At 40.1% G+C, this 23,856-nt stretch overlaps 1 protein-coding gene across 1 annotated transcript in view; it reads left to right on the plus strand.

Annotated features, from left to right (window-relative positions):
* LOC126336611 (diacylglycerol kinase eta) overlaps positions 1–23,856 on the plus strand; it is a 1,405,164-nt gene that overhangs the window by 1,285,645 nt on the left and 95,663 nt on the right. The window contains 1 exon segment of the mRNA XM_050000480.1: positions 10,134–10,233. Coding sequence (XP_049856437.1) covers positions 10,134–10,233 — 100 coding nt within the window.

Consider the following 23,856-nt stretch of genomic DNA (forward strand, 5'->3'; position numbering starts at 1 on the left):
AAAATTACTTCAAATATGTTTTGGTACCTCTTTTTTGCACTGTTTGTGGGACTGTCTAGAACCACTTTTCAGCTGTAAAGTCAGCGGATGAGCATGAGATCAGTGTGTTTGACCACCTTACTCAAGCATCTTCTCTTTGCCAGAAAAACAGATTAGATTGATTTATGTTTGTATTTATTTTGGAATACTTCGTTCTCTTGCATCTCACCAGAAAGAATTTTTACAAGCCAAGCTTTTCAAAGAGATGTGAAAGAAAAATAAATGAAAAATGATGGTGGTGATGGATGCGTGGGGAAGGATGACAGGATGTAGTAGTAGTAGTAGCTTTATTCATCAGTAGATCTCTTTTTACAAGGATAGAGGACATGTCAAAGTATTTACAAATTTAGATCAGTTTAAAATAAGCTAACTCATATACATGATGATGTAAATAAAATAGAAAGAAACTTCCACATGGGAAAAATATATTAAAAACAAAGATTCCAAGACTTACCAAGTGGGAAAGCGCCGGCAGACAGGCACATTAACAAAACACACAAACACACACACAGAATTACTAGCTTTCGCAACCGATGGTTGCTTCTTCAGGAAGGAGAGGGAAAGACGAAAGGATGTGGGTTTTAAGGGAGAGGGTAAGGAGTCATTCCAATCCCAGGAGCGGAAAGACTTCCCTTAGGGGAAAAAAAGGACAGGTGTACACTCGCACACACACACACACACACACACACACACACACACACACACACACACACACACACACACACATATCCATCCGCACATACACAGACACAAGCAGACATATGTCTGCTTGTGTCTGTGTATGTGCGGATGGATATATGTGTATGTGTGTGCGAGTGTACACCTGTCCTTTTTTTCCCCTAAGGGAAGTCTTTCCGCTCCCGGGATTGGAATGACTCCTTACCCTCTCCCTTAAAACCCACATCCTTTCGTCTTTCCCTCTCCTTCCTGAAGAAGCAACCATCGGTTGCGAAAGCTAGTAATTCTGTGTGTGTGTTTGTGTGTTTTGTTAATGTGCCTGTCTGCCGGCGCTTTCCCGCTTGGTAAGTCTAACTCATATACACATATTTACAGACTTTAGTTAGAGACAATCATTAGATTTACTCCTGGTATATATATATATTTTTGCAAATAACTTATTAAATAATGTAATGCAACATTGTTCACTCATATCTCACTGTCAGTCACTGCACACACTATACACACATTGGTTCATAACACTACACACACACACACACACACACACACACACACACACACACACACACACACACACACACTGGTGATCTCTGGGCCATTTTCTGTACCGCAACTTCCCATGAGCTATCCTGAAAAACAGAGTCAGCGTCCCTCCATAATGAGTGAGATGTTGAGCTCAGAAAGAGGAAGAGGTGTTTGTATTGTGCTATGCATAGCTTGGGGGTAAGTATTTCTAGAAAGGAAAAAAAAAGAAGGAAAAAAACATAAAGTGAAGGTGTTATGTGGAATGTTGGATATTTTATAATCATTATTATTATTATTTATATGTATAACATTTTTTTATCAAACCCCTACTCTGTTTTAGCTAAGTAATCCTTCAATGTATAAAATGTATTGCATAACAGGTACTTTTTAGCTGCCTTTTTAAACAAGTGTATTTTGGCAATTTCTTTAATTTCTTTTGGTAATTTATTGTACAGTTTTATTCCTTGGTAGAAAATGCTGTTTTGAGTTTTATGTTTATTTTTTCTTGGTAAATGTAAGTTGAGTCTATCTCTTGTTGCATGGTCATGGACAGACCTGTTTGTGCAGTAATTACGAATGTTATTTTTGATATGTACAACTGACTGGTAAATGTATTCATATGGATCAGTTAAAATCCCCAGTGTTCTGAACAGATCTTTACAATGAGCTCGACTAGTAGTTTTGGTTATTATTCTTATGGCTCTTTTTTGGAGTTTGAAAATTGTGTTCATGTTTTGTGCATTTGTTCCCCAAAAAAGAATTCCATAGCTAAGAATTGAGTGTACATATGAATAATATGTAACTAAAAGACATTGCATGTTACACACCGATGATAGGATTCTAACGGCATAACATGCTGATGATATTAAGTTTCCAAGTATCTTTGTGTGTTCACACCACTTCAACTGAGAATTAATATTGATTCCTAGAAATTTTGCATTTGTTACACAGACTATAGAGGTGCCATCTACATTTAATTTTACATTTTCATTTTTCCTCTTCAAACTGAAATTCATGGCATTAGTTTTCTTTATGTTCAATGTCACTTCATTACTTATTGACCAATCATAAACTTCCTTGAGAGTTTCATTTGCTTTCTTGGCAAGGAGTTCTCTTGTTTTCTCAGTGAGTATAATATTGCTGTCATCAGCGAAGAGGATTTTTTTCACCATGAGTAACACTACTGGGAAAGTCATTGATGTATATCAGGAACAGTATTGGTCCTAATATGCTTCCTTGCAGAACCACTATATTAATGTATTTTGGTTCTGATAAGTGTTTTACTAAATGTTTAAATCTATTTGAAGTATGTGTTATCGCTACTCTTTGTACCCCATCTGTTAGGTATGATCGAAACCTGTCATCAGCTACCCCTCTTATTCCTAATGCTTCTAATTTATTCAATAGAATCATGTGGTTGACTATATCAAACACCTTAGAAAGATCCAAAAATATGTCTGTGGCACACTCATCTTTATAAAGAGCATCAATTACAATTTTTGTGAATTCTACTATGGCTCACTCCATATTTTTTGCCACTACGGAAACCAAACTGTGATTCACTTAAATGATTCTATCTATTCAGGTAATTCATTAATCTGTCTTTCATAATTGCTTCTATTATTTTTGAGAATGCTGACAGCAGGGAAATGGGCTGGTAATTTTCTATGTCTTCTCCATTACCTTTCTTAAGGTAATATACAATTCTTGCCTGTATTAACTGCTCTGGAAATGTCTACATGAAGGATTCATTTATTATATTTGTTAAGGGGCCTTGTATAATCATTATGCATTGTTTCAGTACACACATTGGCACTTCATCTAAGCCTACAGAGTTCTTATTTTTTTAGTTTTTGAATTGTTGTACTAACTTCATTCTCTGTGGTTTGAAGTAACATCATTGTATTTAGTGCAACGTTATTTTAAAAGTGTTGTATTTGTTTGGGGTAATTTTTGCTGTAACTTCTCTGCATTACTTGAAAAATGCTCATTTACCTAGTCTTCCAATTGCTGTGGATCCTTTATTACTTTATCCCTCTCCCTTAGAAATATCAAACAATGGAAAAACCAGGATGGAATGTAACAATACGAGAGAAGGAAAGTTGCTACTCACCATATAGTAGAGATGCTGAGTCGTGATAGGCACAATAAAAAAAAGGCCTTAATGGGCAAAAGCTATGATTGTGTGAATCTTTTTATCGTGCCTATCATGGCTCAGCATCTCCGTTATATGGTGAGTAGCAACTTCCCTTAGAAGTACATTATTCTGTGTTTGTTTGCCTCTCCGCATTTCCTTTTTTGTAACATCCCAGACTGCTTTGCATTTATTCTCTGCATTATATATTATTTTGTCATTAAATGACTTTTTTGCAGCAGCCATCACCTTCCTATAGATCTTTTTGTATCTATGATAGAAATTTAAGAATTCTGGATCATTGCAAATCTTTCATGGAGCTGAGGTGTTTAAGTGTTTGGGAGGACTTCTTAATATAGCTGCAAAAATGATTAACATAGAGTTGAAGCTTTATGGGAGGAGGGATCAAGATCAGGGTGAAGAGGAAGTTCCCATCTATGAAGTTCTGTTGCTGAAAGGGAGAATTTTGCAGCATTCTTTGACTTTTCTTTCCTTGTCTGCATCTTCTCTGCTCGTTGCTCCATCTTTCAGTTTTAACTGTCACTACTCATTTACATCTCATAAGGCTTGTTATTCTCAGTCTAGTCATTATATGTCTCTTACTTGCAGTTGTCTTCATCTGTTGCTAACATTTCACTGTTGATTTTTGCTCTCATCCTACCTCTGTGTTCATGGCCTGAAGTGTTTTTTCTTGGTTATTTCTTTTTAGTGTTGTTGCCTCCAACCCCTTTCTGCATATTTTGTCAAGTGAACTCCCAGTTCTGACATGTTAGTTTATTATTATTATTTTTTATGACTGTTTGTTAGGTGCTTCTGGCACAACTTGATAAGCTGAGTGTTTGTTGTTGTTGTTGTTGTTGTTGTTGTTGTTGTGTTCTTCAGTCCTGAAACTGGTTTGATGCAGCTCTCCATGCTACTCTATCCTGTGCAAGTTTCTTCATCTCCCAGTACCTACTGCAACCTACATCCTTCTGAATCTGCTTAGTGTAGTCATCTCTTGGTCTCCCTCTACGATTTTTACCCTCCACGCTGCCCTCCAATACTAAATTGATGATCCCTTGATGCCTCAGAACATGTCCTACCAACCGATCCCTTCTTCTGGTCAAGTTGAGCCACAAACTTCTCTTCTCCCCAATCCGATTCAATACTTCCTCATTAGTTATGTGATCTACCCATCTAATCTTCAGCATTCTTCTGTAGCACCACATTTCGAAAGCTTCTATTCTCTTCTTGTCCAAACTATTTATCGTCCATGATTCACTTCCATACACGGCTACACTCCATACAAATACTTTCAGAAATGACTTCCTGACACTTAAATCTATACTCATTGTTAACAAACTTCTCTTCTTCAGAAACGCTTTTCTTGCCATTGCCAGTCTACATTTTATATCCTCTCTACTTCGACCATCATCAGTTATTTTGCTCCCCAAATAGCAAAACTCCTTTACTACTTTAAGTGTCTCACTTCCTAATCTAATTCCCTCAGCATCACCCGACTTAATTCGACTACATTCCATTATCCACGTTTTGCTTTTGTTGATGGTCATCTTATATCCTCCTTTCAAGACACTATCCATTCCGTTCAACTGCTCTTCCAAGTCCTTTGCTGTCTCTGACAGAATTACGATGTCATCGGCGAACCTCAAAGTTTTTATTTCTTCTCCATGAATTTTAATACCTGCTCCGAATTTTTCTTTTGTTTCCTTCACTGCTTGCTCAATATACAGATTGAATAACATCGGGGATAGACTACAGCCCTGTCTCACTCCCTTCCCCACCACTGCTTCCCTTTCATGTCCCTCGACTCTTATAACTGCCATCTGGTTTCTGTGCAAGTTGTAATTAGCCTTTCTCTCCCTGTATTTTTTCCCTGACACCTGCAGAATTTGAAAGAGAGTATTCCAGTCAACATTGTCGAAAGCTTTCTCTAAGTCTACAAATGCTAGAAACGTAGGTTTGCCTTTCCTTAATCTAGCTTCTAAGATAAGTCGTAGGGTCAGTATTGCCTCACGTGTTCCAACATTTCTACGGAATCCAAACTGATCTTCCCCGAGGTCGGCTTCTACTAGTTTTTCCATTCGTCTGTAAAGAACTCGCATTAGTATTTTGCAGCTGTGACTTATTAAACTGATAGTTCGGTAATTTTCACATCTGTCAACACCTGGTTTCTTTGCAATTGGAATTATTATATTCTTCTTGAAGTCTGAGGGTATTTCGCCTGTCTCATACATCTTGCTCACCAGATGGTAGAGTTTTGTCAGGACTGGCTCTCCCAAGGCCGTCAGTAGTTCCAATGGAATGTTGTCGACTCCGGGGGCCTTGTTTCGACTCAGGTCTTTCAGTGCTCTGTCAAACTCTTCACGCCGTATCGTATCTCCTATTTCATCTACATCTACATCCTCTTCCATTTCCATAATATTGTCCTCAAGTACATCGCCCTTGTATAGACCCTCTATATACTCCTTCCACCTTTCTGCTTTCCCTTCTTTGGTTAGAACTGGGTTTCCATCTGAGCTCTTAATATTCATACAAGTGGTCCTCTTTTCTCCAAAGGTCTCTTTAATTTTCCTGTAGGCAGTGTCTATCTTACCTCTAGTGAGATAAGCCTCTACATCCTTACATTTGTCCTCTAGCCATCCCTGCTTAGCCATTTTGCACTTCCTGTCGATCTCATTTTTGAGACGTTTGTATTCCTTTTTGCCTGCTTCATTTACTGCATTTTTATATTTTCTCCTTTTGGTCAATTAATTCAATATTTCTTCTGTTACCCAAGGATTTCTACTAGCCCTAGTCTTTTTACCTACTTGATACTCTGCTGCCTTCACTACTGCATCCCTCAAAGCTACCCATTCTTCTTCTATTGTATTTCTTTCCCCCATTCCTGTCAATTGCTCCCTTATGCTCTCCTTGAACTCCGTACAACCTCTGGTTCTTTTAGTTTATCCAGGTCCCATCTCCTTAAATTCCCACCTTTTTGCAGTTTCTTCAGTTTTAATCTACAGGTCATAACCAATAGATTGTGGTCAGAGTCCGTATCTGCCCCTGGAAATGTCTTACAATTTAAAACCTGGTTCCTAAATCTCTGTCGTACCATTATATAATCTATCTGAAACCTGTCGGTATCTCCAGGCTTCTTCCATGTATACAGCCTTCTTTTATGACTCTTGAACCAAGTGTTAGCTATGATTAAGTTGTGCTCTGTGCAAAATTCTACCAGGCGGCTTCTTTGCCCCAGTCCATATTCACCTACTACGTTTCCTTCTCTCCCTTTTCCTACTACCGAATTCCAGTCACCCATGACTATTAATTTTTCGTCACCTTTCACTATCTGAATAATTTCTTTTATTTGATCATACATTTCTTCAATTTCTTCGTCATCTGCAGAGCTAGTTGGCATATAAACTTGTACTACTGTAGTAGGTGTGGGCTTCGTATCTATCTTGGCCACAATAATGTGTTCACTATGTTGTTTGTAGTAGCTTACCCGCATTCCTATTTTCGTATTCATTATTAAACCTACTCCTGCATTACCCCTATTTGATTTTGTTGTTTATAACCCTGTAGTCACCTGACCAGAAGTCTTGTTCCTCCTGCCACCGAACTTCACTAATTCCCACTATATCTAGCTTTAACCTATCCATTTTGCTTTTTAAATTTTCTAACCTACCTGCTCGATTAAAGGATCTGACATTCCACACTCCGATCCGTAGAACGCCAGTTTTCTTTCTCCTGATAACGACATCCCCTTGAGTAGTCCCCTCCCGGAGATCCGAATGGGGGACTATTTTACCTCCAGAATATTTTACCCAAGAGGATGCCATCATCATTTAATCATACAGTAAAGCTGCATGCCCTCGGGAAAAATTACGGCTGTAGTTTCCCCTTGCTTTCAGCCCTTCGCAGTACCAGCACTGCAAGGCTGTTTTGGTTATTGTTACAAGGCCAGATCAATCAATCATCCAGACTGTTGCCCCTGCAACTACTGAAAAGGCTGCTGCCCCTCTTCAGGAACCACACGTTTGTCTGGCCTCTCAACAGATTTGATTTTGTATTTATAATCCTGTATTCACCTGACCAAAAGTCTTCTTCCTCCTGCCACCGAACTTCACTAATTCCCACTATATCTAACTTTAACCTATCCATTTCCCTTTTTAAATTTTCTAACCTGCCTGCCCGATTAAGGGATCTGACATTCCACGCTCCGATCCGTACAACGCCAGTTTACTTTCTCCTGATAACGACTTCCTCCTGAGTAGTTCCCGCCCGGAGATCCGATTTGGGGCTATTTTACCTCCGGAATATTTTACCCAAGAGAACGCCACCATCACTTAACCATACTGTAAAGCTGCATGCCTTCGGGAAAAATTACGGCCGTAGTTTCCCCTTGCTTTCAGCCGTTCGCAGTACCAGCACTGCAAGGCTGTTTTGGTTATTGTTACAAGGCCAGATCAATCAATCATCCAGACTGTTGCCCCTGCAACTACTGAAAAGGCTGCTGCCCCTCTTCAGGAACCACACGTTTGTCTGGCCTCTCAACAGATACCCCTCCGTTGTGGTTGCACCTACGGTACGGCTATCTGTATTGCTGAGGCACGCAAGCCTCCCCACCAGCGGCAAGGTCCATGGTTCATGGGGGGGGCACAACTTGATAAGCTGAGTGTTTATTTTTTCTGTTTAGATGTAATTGAAGTTCTAATTTGAAAAGATGACTTCAAATAGCAGTAAATGCATAATCACATTTTGCAACAAGAGTTTCCCTCTATAAGGGTGAGAAAAGGGGAAAAATTAAACCATTACTAACTAAGAGATAGAGGGACTGGCCAGTACTTATCTCAGGTCAGTACAGCTGATAGATTCACAAAACAGAACAGAAAATTTACATTCCTAGCTTTCGGAACTTTGTCCCTTCATCAGGGAGGGAGAGGGGACAAAAGGGAAGAAGGGAGAGTGGATTTAGTTACTCACAACCCAGGTTATGAAGCAACAGGGAAAGGTAAACAGGGAGGGTAGCAGGGATGGAGGCATGGTTGTCAGAAGGAAGCCAAAGATATTCTACTGTTAAGTACTGTGCCAGCTTCAAACCAAAGAGGATGCATACAGAAGTAAAGAGGTATATAGTACAAAGATAAACACAACTATGTAGGATGAAAAGATGTGTGAATGGCTAAAGAGGAGAGGGACAAAGAAGAAGACTGAGTAGTAAATGGGAGTGAGGTTGGTTAACATAGGTTCAGTCCAGGGGGATGGCGGGATGAAAGGATGTGTTGGAGGTAACCAATAAAATAGCATTTGCTGGAAAAGGAAAACAGCTAATCATATGTTGATAACAGAGATCAAGTCAAAATTCTCTCAGGAAAAACTGAGTTAAAGAAGTTTAGATGATAAATAGAATACTATGAAAACACAAGCAAATCTGAACTATGCTTCAAGAAAGGTGCGTTAAGTGTAGAAATAAGAAAGAGACTATTGCTATGCAAAAACTTCATATTTAAGGAAGCAACTGATTGGTTCAATTTAAATCAGAAGTAACTGCCACAATACACCAGGTTGGGAAGATAAAACAGTCTCCATGAATTAGATTCCAGTTATTACAGAAGAGAAAAAGAAAGCAAATATTGTAATGTAAGTTATAAAATGCCACCTGCTTCCTCTCCTACAACATATTATTAACTATTTTACTCTCTTACTTGTAGGGCTACCATACATATTATCTATGCCCAAGAGCATACGCAAGATCTGTGCTAGAAGAGTGGGTAGGGGCATATCTCCTATTAGTTTGTGGAAAAGGGAGAGGTGAAGGAATTTAAGCACAATCTTCAACAAAATAAAACCCAAAATTATTGAAAAAATTGTGCTTATTAATGACCAAACATACTAATACTACCACTTTATAATAGATTTCTGCTATTTACAGTGTTCTTAACTGAGAAAGGGTAGTTTGTATGAGATTGGCACATAATATTTTGCTGACATGCAGATAATGTTTAGGTTCATATGAATAATTTCTGTTTCACATTCAGTAGTTTTCAACATTGTCTGATAACACTAGGAAATCTTTATGAATGAAAGGTACAGTTCTACTGGGAGCTTTTTAAACCCAGAGCCATCTCATATTTTCAGATCCAAAGAAAATAATGTCAAAACAGAAATAGTTATGAGAATTCACACCAAGTGCCTCTTTATACACTTGCTACAGATAATATCCATTACTTTCTGGATTTCTTTAAATTGATATATCTGTCTGTCTGGAGGCAGGATCAATTTGCAAAAATCATAATTCTATTTTGAGGATGAGAGGGCGGGAAGGGGTATCCTCTCCTATGAATTTCTCATATAATAATGTAATTATTTATGTTTATTGTTCTCAGAATCAATTTCTTGGTCACATTATGTGAGTCATTAAAGTGTTACATATAAGCTGTACTATCAGATAAAAGTTTGTAGTCCTTTTTCCACAATTCAGCTTCCATTAAATATCATTGAAATATACTTCTTTTGTTGATACTATTGGAAAAAGAAAGAAAAAAAAATATGCCAGGGGCAAGATACATAAAGCTTGTAATTTGTACGTAAGTATGTCAGTAATGGTGTAATACTGCTACATATGATTGATAATTATGATAGTTATTCAGCAGTGTGTCCATCAAAAGCACTGTTTTGTTTATATTGAAGAGAATTTAGCATTACTTACTAGTACTTAACATTCTGTTCCATTTTTTCTGTTTCCTATTATACACTGTCTCATTTTTTGCAGATGTAAGTGGTGCTGGTGTTGTGAGTAAAGTACTTTTGGCAAATGCTGATGCTCTTTGTGCTGCCGTTTCACCATTGATGGATCCTGATGAAACACTTTTGTAAGTAAAATGTTTCATAAACATTGATTACAGCAGTAAACATGTTTTATTATACTTTACTTTGAAGTTTATCTTCAGAGAATGTAGACTCTAATTCTCTAGTTATGACACTGTAAGATAGAACTGCCTTGATCATTATACTCAAACTGTGAGACAATGGCAAGAAGTCCCTGTGGCCCGAGGTCAAAACATTATATTATATATTGGGTACTTACATATAAAAACTATGTATCCACTGGATCTGTATGTACATCACACCTTACACAGAGATATATGTGTCTCCATGTCCTCCTTGACATCTTGCTGAACACATCATGAGTTTTTAAAATCTTAGAGTATATTCTATGCGTGAATATTATGACAAACCTGAATAAACAGAAGCTGCTCCAAAGAATCAGCATCACACAAATCTTTCAAATAATCCATCATTCTAAATTTTTGAAAATCATTACAGACTGTAGCACATTCTTGACTGATAACCAGCATACTTGTACAGTTACATAGCAAATCTTCACAGGTATCTCTCTTTCTCGCTGAATTTCCTATTAGAACCTAGTACATAACATGGGACAGCTAGCTCTTTATTCCCATGAAGTAATGAGTGCCGTCGACAAGGGATCTTGGATCGATTCCATATTCCTATATTTCCAGAAAGTTTTTGATACTGTTCCTCACAAGCAACTATTAATCAAATTGTGTGCATATGGAGTATCATCTCCGTTGTGTAACTGGATTCGTGATTTCCTCACAGAGAGGTCACAGTTCATAATAATATATGGTAAACCATGGAGAAGAACAGAAGTGATATCTGGCATTCCACAAGGTAATGTCATAGGCCCTCTGCTGTTCCTGATTTACATAAATGATCTAGGTGATAATCAGAACAGCCCCCTTAGATTGTTTACAGATGACACTGTAATTTACCATCTAGTAAAATAATCAGACGATCAATTCCAATTACAAAATGATCTAGAGAGAATTACTGTATGGTGCAAAAAGTGGCAACTTGCACTAAACAAAGAAAAGTGTGAGGCCATCCACATGGGAACTAAAAGAAATCCAATAAATTTTGGGTATATGATAAATCGCAGAAATCTAAGGGCTGTCAATTTGACTAAATACCTAGGAATTACAATTACAAGTAACTTAAGTTGGAAAGACCACATAGATAATATTGCGGGGAAGGCGAAACAAAGACTGCGCTTTGTTGGTAGAACACTTAAAAGATGGGCAAATCCACTAAAGAGACAGCCTACATTACACTTGTCCATCCTCTGCTGGAATACTGCTGCGTATTACGGAATCCTTACCAGGTAGGGTTGATGGAGGACATCGAAAAAGTGCAAAGAAGGGCAGCTCGTTTTGTGTTATCGCACAACAGGGGTGAGTGTCACTGATATGATACGTGAGTTGGGGTGGCAGTCACTGAAGCAATGGCAGTTTTCTTTGCGGCGAGACCTATTTACGAAACTTCAATCCCCAACTTTCTCTTCTGAATGCAAAAATATTTCGTTGACACCCACCTATGTAGGGAGAAATGATCATCATAATGAAATAAGAGCTCAAACGGAAAGATTTAGGTGTTCCTTTTTCCCACGTGCCATTTGAGAGTGGAATGGTAGAGAAGTAGTATGAAAATGGTTTGATGAATCCTCTGCCAGGGGCACTTAAGTGTGAATTGCAGAGTAACCATGTAGATGTAGATGTAGATATTCAACAAAACTGAAGGTAACATCAGGTGTATTCAAAAAGGCAAAATATAAGAGGCAGCCAAAAGAAAATGAGACAGGTAGAAAAAAGTGAGTAAACTGTATATTATTTCATAAGTAATCATAATAACTGTTAATACGTTTACCTAATGTGAGACACGGTAGTCAGCGTCTTTGTGGAAAAATTCTTGTGATTGCCTATAGAACCGTGATTGTATACAGGTGTGCAGCTCTTCAGCTGAAGCAAATCGATGGCCACAAATATCGTTCTTCAGGGCTCCAAAAATATGGAAATTGCATGGAGAGAGATTGGGAGTGTATGAAGGATGTATTAGGGTGAAATATCTGCATTGTATTTGAAACAGCCATTGCAACATGTTGGAGGGCATTATCCTACAACAGAATGAAGCTGTCTCTCAACATTTTGCATAGCGCCTGCAGTGTGCTATTTGTGGCACTGTGTCCCAGGAAGTCAGTGAGCAGCAGGTCAGAAGACAGCATTATTATGTTGCAGGATAATGCCAGCTCACATGTTGCCAAGGTTGTTTCAACTACATTGCAAATGTTTTGCTGGGAAGCCCTACATATCCTCCATACAGTCCTGATCTTTCTCCATGCAATTTCCATGGAACCCTGAAGAAAGACATTCATGGCCATCAATTTACTTCAGGCAAAGAGATGCATGCCTGATTGTGGTTCCATAGGCAACTGCGAATGTTTATCCATAAAGGCACTGACTATCTTATATCACATTGGGATGGATGTATTAACAGTTATGGCAATTACTTCTGAAGTAATAAACATTTTAACAACTTTTTTCCATCTGTCTTGTTTTTATTTGACTGCCCCTTATAGGAGCACCAGTAACTCAGTACTTATAAATGGTTTCTCACATAAAGTCAGCAGCACTTTTAAAGTATTGACTGATGTTGTCTGTTAGAAAGGACTGTCACTGGATGATTGTAAGAAAACAGTATTTCCACTTGGTGTACTGACTGGCAACTATCAAAACCTAAATAAATGCAAGATAACTCCCTTGATAAAATGACATAATTCCATACTAAATACAGTTATAATACAGTTTCTGTAATAAATTTCTCTAGCCTGCCACAGTGCTTAAATACTTAAAAGCAATAATGTTGAGACAAAATGAAATGGTATTAACATGTGAAACCAGTATTTGAAAGAGAAGTGCTGGACTTAGTTTTGTTGGTATGGTTCTGGGAAAAATATAGCACATCTTTAAAAGGAATTGCATACTGGATGCTAGTGTAACCAATTGTAGAGTACTGATTCTGCATGTTAGTCATTATTAAATATGCATGACAGGAAACATCAGTCAGATTGAGGAACACATCACTAGATATGTTGCAAATCAGTACAGGTCTTACAAAAGTCTAGTACATATTTTCATAGAATTTAAGCGCAATCTTTTGAAGAGAGGCAATTTTGTTCTTTTGAAACACTGATTTGTAACTTTAGAAAGCCAGTGTTTGATATAAATGACAAACTAATTGTGTACTTACAATGAATAAACTCTAATAAAGCAACCAGCACCAGCTTTGCAGATGTTTTTGTCTCTAGTTTATGTCCAGTTTTCATCATTAAATGCGTTATCTCTTTATGATCTTTTCAATCCAGTTTTTAAAAGTACTCTTATTCCAAACATTTAAATCTATACTCTGCAAACCACTGTGAAATTATGGCAGATGGACATCTCATTGTACCAGTCATTAGGGTTTCTTCCCATTCCATTCACATATGCAGCGCAGGAAGAATGATCGTTTGAATGCCTCTGTGTATGCTGTAATTAATCTAATTTTTTCATCATTATACCTATATGATACATAAGGGATTGTAGAATAATCCTAAAATCATCATTTAGAGCAGTTTTTGAAAGTAGGTTGACTTGGGATAGTTTATTTCTGTCTTCAAGAGTTTGCCATTTTAGTGTCATCAGCGTCTCTGTGACACTCTCCCATGGGTCAAACAAGCATCTGACCATTCGTGCTGCACTTCTCTGCATATGTTCAATATCCCCCGTTACCCCTGTTTTGCACCAGTCCCACACTCTCGAGCAATATTCTAGAAAGGGTCACATGAGTGTTTTGTAAGCAGTCTCCTTTGCGGGCAGATTGTATTTCCTCAGTATTCCACCAATAAACTGAAGTCTACCACATGCTTTACCCATGACTGACCCCATGTGATAATTCTATTTCGTATCCTGACAAAGTGTTATAACCAGATATTTATATCAGTAGACCTGTTACTGCTGTGACTTATTAATATTATAGTCATATGATACTATGTTTTTTTTTCTTCATATTGTGAGTGCACAATTTTATGTTCCTGAACATTTAAAGCAAGTTGCCAACTTCTGCACCACTTTGAAATCTTATCAAGATCTCATTGAATATTTATGCAGCTTCTTTGAGACAGTACTTCATTGTGGAGAACTTCATCATATTCAAAAAGTCTGATGTTACTATTAATATTGTGCACAAAGTCATTAATATATAGAACATGAGCAGAAAGGGTCCTAACACATTTCCCTGGGGCACATCCGAAGTGCACATTTGACAATGACTCTCCATACACGATAACATGGTGCGTCCTCCCTATCAAAAAATCCTCATTCCAGTCACAAATTTCACTTGACATTCCACATGACCATGCTGTAAACATTAAGCATAAATGTGATACTGAGTCAAGTCCTTTTCAGAAATCAAGAAAAACAGCATCTACCCGACATTCTTGATCCAAAGCTTTCAATATGTCACATGAGAACAGTGTGAGTTGGTTTTTGCATGATTGATGATTTCGGAATCCATGCTGGTTGGCATGGAGGAGGTCATTCTGTTAGAGGTACCTCATTATGTTTGAGACCAGAATATATTCTAAGATTCTAAAACAAATCTGTGTTAAGGAAGTTACACTGTAGTTTTGTGAATCACTTCTACTATGCTTCTTGTGAACAGGTGTGGCCTGCATTTTCAACCAACTACTGCGTACCGCTTTTTGTTACAGTGTTCTATGATAGATTATAGTCAGAAGAGGGCCTAACTTAGATGCAATTTCAGTATAGAGTCTTATAATGTTTTCATCCGCTCTGGAGCTTTGTTCAGTTTTAATGATTTCAGCTGTTTCTCAATGCCAGTGACACTAACACTCATTTCACTAATATTTTCAGTGGTATGAGGATTAAACTGGGGTAATTTTCCTTGTAAAGGAATCATTGGAAACAGAATTAACAATTTCAGCTTTTGCTTTGCTGCCCTCATTTTCAGTTCCTGTCACATTCATGAGTGACTGGACACCAACTTTGGTGCCACTAATAACCGGTACATGCAATCAGAATTTCTTCTATGTGTGAAAGACCAATTGACAATGTTCTATTATGGTTGTCATTGAAGGCTTCTTGACAGCCAAATGTGTCTCATTCAGCATCTCTCTATCTACAGTTCTGTGCTTCATTTTACCCCCATTCTGCAGTTGCCTCTGTTTCTTTAGAAGTTTCTTTACAGTGACTATATACTGAGGAGGATCTCTCTCATTACAGAATGTTCTACTGCATACATATCTGTCCAGTGCATGTTTAACTACACTCCTGGAAATGGAAAAAAGAACACACTGACATCGATGTGTCAGACCCACCATACTTGCTCCAGACACTGCAAGAGGGCTGTACAAGCAATGATCACACGCACGGCACAGCGGACACACCAGGAACCGCGGTGTTGGCCGTCGAATGGCGCTAGCTGCGCAGCATTTGTGCACCGCCGCCGTCAGTGTCAGCCAGTTTTCCGTGGCATACGGAGCTCCATCGCAGTCTTTAACACTGGTAGCATGCCGCGACAGCGTGGACATGAACCGTATGTGCAGTTGACGGACTTTGAGCGAGGGCGTATAGTGGGCATGCCGGAGGCCGGGTGGACGTACCGCCGAATTGCTCAACACGTGGGGCGTGAGGTCTCCACAGTACATCAATGTTGTCGCCAGTGGTCGGCGGAAGGTGCACGTGCCCGTCGACCTGGAACCGGACCGCAGCGACGCACGGATGCACGCGAAGACCGTAGGATCCTACGCAGTGCCGTAGGGGACCGCACCGCCACTTCCCAGCAAATTAGGGACACTGTTGCTCCTGGGGTATCGGCGAGGACCATTCGCAACCGTCTCCATGAAGCTGGGCTACGGTCCCGCACACCGTTAGGCTGTCTTCCGCTCACGCCCCAACATCGTGCAGCCCGCCTCCAGTGCTGTCGCGACAGGCGTGAATGGAGGGACGAATGGAGACGTGTCGTCTTCAGCGATGAGAGTTGCTTCTGTCTTGGTGCCAATGGTGGTCGTATGCGTGTTTGGCGCCATGCAGGTGAGCGCCACAGTCAGGACTGCATACGACCGAGGCACACAGGGCCAACACCCGGCATCATGGTGTGGGGAGCGATCTCCTACACTGGCCGTACACCTCTGGTGATCGTCGAGGGGACACTGAATAGTGCACGGTACATCCAAACCGTCATCGAACCCATCGTTCTACCATTCCTAGACCGGCAAGGGAACTTGCTGTTCCAACAGGACAATGCACGTCCGCATGTATCCCGTGCCACCCAACGTGCTCTAGAAGGTGTAAGTCAACTACCCTGGCCAGCAAGATCTCCGGGTCTGTCCCCCATTGAGCATGTTTGGGACTGGATGAAGCGTCGTTTCACACGGTCTGCACGTCCAGCACGAACGCTGGTCCAACTGGGGCGCCAGGTGGAAATGGCATGGCAAGCCGTTCCACAGGACTACATTCAGCATCTCTACGATCGTCTCCATGGGAGAATAGCAGCCTGCATTGCTGCGAAAGGTGGATATACACTGTACTAGTGCCGACATTGTGCATGCTCTGTTGCCTGTGTCTATGTGCCTGTGGTTCTGTCAGTGTGATCATGTGATGTATCTGACCCCAGGAATGTGTCAATAAAGTTTCCCCTTCCTGGGACAATGAATTCACGGTGTTCTTATTTCAATTTCCAGGAGTGTATTATGTTAAACTTGAGCCATAGTTCCTATGCCCTGCTATGTAGTGAAAGTTTGAAGTTTCTCGTTGGGATATGACACTACTGCTTTTTTATCTAGTGTACTGAGAATATACAGGGTGTTTCACTAAATGTGATTGCCTCTGTAAGTTATGAAGTAATAGGCGACAGAAATATTTATTGTGGTAAGTCACCACAAGAAACTTTATACTGTCTGTGGAGCTATGAACATAATTTATTGTGGTATTATCCAAAGAGTTACAGCAAAAAGATCAAATTTTTTAAATGAAACAATAGTTGTTTCTATCATGCACTTGAATCAGCTGTGTATACATCAATTTAAATTACATTCCTATCACCTTTAGTTTGGGAGCTACAACCCTTCAAAGTTTCAGGGGTAGATACCACACACACTGTGCATAACGTAGTGCGGCCGAGTTGTAACGTCGCCGGTGTCACGGAGCGAGAAGCTTCCTCAATGCGCTGTTAGACTGCCAACTGTCGTCGCACACAGCCCTATACCTGACAGTTCAAGCCACACAAACAAATAGGGCTCAATGTACCACAGTTACTGACATCGGATGAAGATGGCATACACGAACAACAAGTGCATTGACATGTTGCTGATGCTCGGTGAGTGCCAACATGATGCCACTGAAGCAGCCATGGTGTATGCCGTGAGATATCCTAGGCAAAGAGCTCCAGCAGCCATTACATTCTTATGTGCCGCACAACGACTGCAGGAAACAGGCAGCTTAGTAATGCATCGCAGTAACAGAGGAAGAACTGCAAGAAGTGAGAAGACAGAGATGTTGGTTTTAGCTGCAGCTTATGAGCCATTGTTGCAGTCACTGGTGTCATTCTCACATCTGTGTGGCGTATAGTACACAGCCACAGGTTTCACCCGTACCACCTGTCACTGACCCAGGAACTGCATGGGAATGATTTCCTTGTGAGAGTTACATTCTGTGAATGGGCCATGAATAATTTCAATCTAGAGTCTTTACAAGGTGTTATGTTCTCTGATGAGTCCATGTCCACAAATTATAGTACAGTGAATCACCATAACATGCACTACTGGGCCACAGACAATCCTCAGTGGGTACGAGCTGGCAACCGTCAATGTAGGTGGTCTATTAATGTATGGTGTGGAGTCCTTGGGGATGAAATCATCAGTCCACACCACTTCCCAGGTACACTGACAGTAAGTTATATCACACATTTATAGTCTACAGTTTGGGTGCTCTCCTTGAACTTGTGTGTCTACACATGAGAGTCCATATATGGATGCAGCACGATGGTCACCCAGCCCAATGTGCATGTGCTGTTGTGGAAGAACTAAACAACAGGTTTGCAGGAAGGTGGTTGGGGTGCTATGGTCCTCATTCATGGCCTGCAAGGTCACCCGATTTAACACCATTTGATTTCTTTTTGTGGGGTATCTGAAGGATCGTGTTTGTCACTGAGCTCACATCCCCAGATGATGTAAAACGGTGCATCAGGGACACATGTTTCTCCGTGACACCAGCGATGTTACATCTCACCTGCAGATCCTTTAGAAGGCGCATTCCATTGTGCATTCAGGAACATCTCATTTAAATCAACTTCCCAGTGCCAGAACATCCATCTCCCACCACACTGCCATGTATTATGTACAGCATATGGTAAGTGCCCCTGAAACTTTGAAGGACTGTAGTTCCCAAACTAAAAGTGATAGGAATGTAATTTAAATTGATGTATACATCGTTGGTGTTACTGATTCCAATGCATGATTGAAACAACTATTTTTCCATTTAAAAATTTTTATCATTTGGCTGTAACTCTTTGAATAATAACACAATAAACTATGTTCATAGTTCCGCAGACAGTGTAATATTTCTTATGGTGACCTACTGCAATAAATATTTCCACTTGGGAACCACACGGAGCCCACCATTCATAAATATTTCCGTCGCCTAATACTTCATAAGTTACAGAGGCAAACACATTTAGTAGGAACACTCTGTATGTCTTTCTACTTGGTTTAATTGTCGTTTGTGCTTTGCTAATTATTGTTCCCACAAGCACATCATGATGACTTATACCAGTATTGATGTACATGTCCTCAAAGAGGTCAGATCAGTTTGTTGCCATTAGATCCAGTACATTTCGACGATAAGGGGGTTTCTGAACTATCTGTTCTGGGTAGTTTTCTGAGAAGGCTGATTAGGTAATAAGCACTTTTATCTTAGGAGGACACCAATCAACAGGTCCTTGAATAAGGGCAGGGGAAAACTTGAACATCATTTGTCACCAAGCACTCTTTAAAACAATTTATTAACCAACAATAATTCCTTTTTCTCAACAGCAACAGTGTACAAGGCTCAAGTTAAAACACACGTTAATGATTAAACTTGAGCTTTCAGCTATAAGAAAAGGCATTAAATGTGAAATACCAGAAGCAAAACAGTTTAGATATTCTTTAAAGTTTTTTCATTTAAAAAATACGATTTATCAAAACATTACATAACAATAATTTACATTGAATGTCATGCCAGAGCACACCATAACCTGTAAATGACAATAGAGTAATAGAGCGGCCCCATGTCAGGTCAGGGCAGAAACACACAGATGACACAAAGACCCCAGATGTAGACCTCTGGACCCAGTTCCCTGGTAACAATAAGCCAAGAGAGAATAGGTAGTGCACAGCAAAGCTCCCTTAAGCAGTGAACAGGTTAAATAAAACCAGAGCCTTTGGTGAATGTTAACTTGCACTGCAGTTCTAGTTAAAGTTAACAGGTTTAATTGAGGTATACACTATAAGCCAGAATCACTGCTGTCCAAGGATAAAAAATTATTAGTATCTTAAGTGTAGAACAAATATAAACACAATCTTAATAAATAAATGCAGAAGCAGCCTCCAAACTAGTATCCCCAACCGAAGGTGTACAAAAGCCCTTTTATTAGCTTAATGATCAAATCAGAGGTTGTCAAAAATTTAATTGTCCTCATGGAATTGCTTCATCATCATCATCATCATTTAAGACTGATTATGCCTTTCAGCGTTCAGTCTGGAGCGTAGCCCCCTTATAAAATTCCTCCATGATCCCCTATTCAGTGCTAACATTGGTGCCTCTTCTGATGTTAAACCTATTACTTCAAAATCATTCTTAACCGAATCCAGTTACCTTCTCCTTGGTCTGCCCCGACTCCTCCTAACGTCTACTGCTGAACCCATGAGTCTCTTGGGTAACCTTGCTTCTCCCATGCGTGTAACATGACCCCACCATCTAAGCCTGTTCATCCTGTCTGCTACATCTATAGAGTTCATTTCCAGTTTTTCTTTGATGTCCTCATTGTGGACACCCTCCTGCCATTGTTCCAATCTACTAGTACCTTCAACCATCCTAGCTACTTTCATATCCGTAACCTCAACCTTGTTGATAAGGTAATCTGAATCCACCCAGCTTTCACTCCCATACAACAAAGTTGGTCGAAAGATTGAACAGTGCACAGATAACTTAGTCTCGGTACTGACTTCCTTCTTGCAGAAGAGAGTAGATCGTAGCTGAGTGCTCACTGCATTAGCTTTGCTACACCTCGCTTCCAGTTCTTTCACTATGTTGCCATCCTGTGAGAATATGCATCCTAAGTACTTGAAACTGTCCACCTGTTCTAACTTTGTTCCTCCTATTTCGCACTCAATCCATTTATATTTCTTTCCCACTGACATTACTTTCGTTTTGGAGATGCTAATCTTCATACCATAGTCCTTACATTTCTGATCTAGCTCTGAAATATTACTTTGCAAACTTTCAATCGAATCTGCCATCAAAACTAAGTCATCCGCATATGCAAGACTGCTTATTTTGTGTTCACATATCTTAATCTCACCCAGCCAGTCTATTGTTTTCAACATATGATCCATAAATAATATGAACAACAGTGGAGAAAGGTTGCAGCCTTGTCTTACCCCTGAAACTACTCTGAACCATGAACTCAATTTACCGTCAACTCTAACTGCTGCCTGACTATCCATGTAAAGACCTTTAATTGCTTGCAAAAGTTTGCCTCCTATTCCATAATCTCGTACAACAGACAATAACTTCCTCGCAGGAACCCGGTCATACGCCTTTTCTAGATCTATAAAGCATAGATACAGTTCCCTGTTCCACTCATAACACTTCTCCATTATTTGCCGTAAGCTAAAGATCTGGTCCTAACAACCTCTAAGAGGCCTAAACCCACACTGATTTTCATCCAATTGGTCCTCAACTAATACTCACACTTTCCTTTCAACAATACCTGAGAAGATTTTACCCGCAACGCTGATTAAAGAGATACCTCTGTAGTTGTTACAATCTTCTCTGTTTCCATGTTTAAAGATTGGTGTGATTACTGCTTTTGTCCAGTCTGATGGAACCTGTCCCGACTTCCAGGCCATTTCAATTATCCGGTGTAGCCATTTAAGACCTGACATTCCACTGTATTTGATGATTTCCGACTTAATTTCATCCACCCCAGCTGCTTTATTGCACTGCAATCTATTAGCACATTTTAGATACAATTTAACAGAGGCAAGCATCGTTAAGCATTACATAAAATATTTCAAATATTTCTCATAAAGGCTGTTACTGTACCTAAGAGGGAAAAAAAACTTATTGGGTGCAAGAAATCAGTCAGTGCCACTAAATAAAGTGAATCTCTTCTCTTAAGACCAACATAGTGACAAAATGTGACACACAATTTGGCATAGGCCTCTAGGCCTTAAGAGTAAGTCACCAAAACAACAGTCAGAATTTTATTTAAAATAAGTGCCCAAGTTCTTTTTAAAAACATTTACTCTAGAAAGAAGCTAATTCCCCCGTGGGAGACTGGTGAACACATGCCACAAACCACTTCAAAATCACATTAAACAGAAAATGTAGGAGTGCAGTACAACTAAAAAAAAATTGAAAAACCAAGCAGAAGGCCAGTGCTGAGCTGCTTCGAACACAACCAACATCAGCATCGGTGGAGAACATATGATGCCCACCAAGTACTTGAGGGAGGACAACCAGGCTCTTTCCTCTCAGCCTAGGAACCTGAAGAAGGTACTGACCCAGTACCCAGCAAAATCCTGTGGTGAAGGCATTCTGGTCACCTAATGCAGAAGGGGACATGACTGGAGAGCTTCGCTAACTCACACCAAATTCCGTAGGAAGAACTCAAGTACTGTGCAAACTAGTACAGCCGGATCAGGATTTGGCTGGCCCAGCATGGCACATCAGCAACCACACTGCCATGCACGGAGAATGCCGACTGCCATTGCTCACACCAGAAAAATGATGCACCAGCAGTGCCGACCAATTGCTGTCCAGAAAGCTCCCTATGCTCCACTGGACACACTATCCACCATAACTTCCAAGTCCCGACTGGCACGTTTCCTTTTTACACAGCCCACTTTCTCTTTTACAGAAGAGACCTTGTAATCAGCAAAGAATGTGCTCAACATGCTGGGTACGTGGTATTGAACTTGGTGCATGGCTCAGCCTCTCCCATGTAAACTGAACACCTGGAGAGTTCAGCAAGCTTAACCTGACTTACATGTACCCTTTGCATCTGGTCGATGCCTCATCCTTCACTCACATTGTGACCAGAGAGTAGACTACCACAGGATATGGCAAAGACCCACAAAACATGATATAAACTTACTGGATACATTGCCTTCTTCCTCGTGACCTCCAATGTTGTGAATGGAGACCATGTCACCACCTTAAAATTGGCAGGCTGGCATCTGTAGTTGAAGCACATCATTAGCCTTTGATGGGCCCTAACAGTGTCTGCTCTTGGACTACATCAGTTATCCCTAAGAACCTCATGAGTAGTCTGATCAGGAAGCAAGGCTGCTGTTTCTCTCAAGTTGGACAGTGGCAAATTTATGTGATGGACAAACATTATGGATGCTTGTACGACTTGATGAGCTTCATACCTTGCTGTATTAGAGGCAAAATTCAACTGTGGGAGGGAACATACTCATTTTGACAGAGTGTCTCAGTGGTAAGTAATAAGAGCAGCCTTCCTGTTAACCCTTTCTGCAAAAGATAATTGCGGGTAATAGGCAATAGTAGTTGCATGATGGATGCCATGCCGAAAACAAATCCAGTGGATTTCATGACACACAAAGGCTAGGGCATTCTCAATGATGAGAATGACAGGAGGACCAAAGAGAGAAACATGTTTAGTGATGGCCCCTGCAGTTACCCCCCCCCCCCCCCCCCAAACCTCCTGCTCAGCATCAACCATACAAAACGAGAGGAGGCATCCACTGCTACAAAAATATAGCGGTAACCTATCTGAGTCTAGGGAAGGGGGTTGACATAATCAATGAAAATACATTCCATAGGACATTTTGCACTATCCAACCATTCTCCTTAAATCTTTGTAAATTCAGGGCACATCACATGTTGTTTAATCTTGTGTATGATTTTACAAGTGTCTAAATGTCCACTTAACAGAAACTGATGGTAATATTAAATATACTGCGATCCCGAGGCAAACAAATTTTCCACTTACCACCACTCTTGGATTGTGAACACAAAATTCCTTTTTTTGAATCTAGTAGCCTCGCACTTCCTCCCCACAATGAAGACACTGTTTAACATGTAACAACTCTGGGTCAAAATCATGTTGTTGCACAATATCACCAAACGCAGGCATCTCCACCAAGACTGCCCTAATAGTAGCTCTCTCGCCAAACACTCGTGGAACCAAAGTTTCCTCATAACCCAAGTCAAACATAGGGCTTAGCACAACAGTGATGAAAACTTAAATGCAGAAATGTGCACCGACCGCATTGCAATATGCCCTTTCCGACAGGTATGTCCCAAGACCATGAAAGAGCCTGGTTGTCAGTCTGTAAACTAAACTGA

Source organism: Schistocerca gregaria, chromosome 2 (genome assembly GCF_023897955.1).
Source record: "Schistocerca gregaria isolate iqSchGreg1 chromosome 2, iqSchGreg1.2, whole genome shotgun sequence".
Taxonomy (NCBI): domain Eukaryota; kingdom Metazoa; phylum Arthropoda; class Insecta; order Orthoptera; family Acrididae; genus Schistocerca; species Schistocerca gregaria.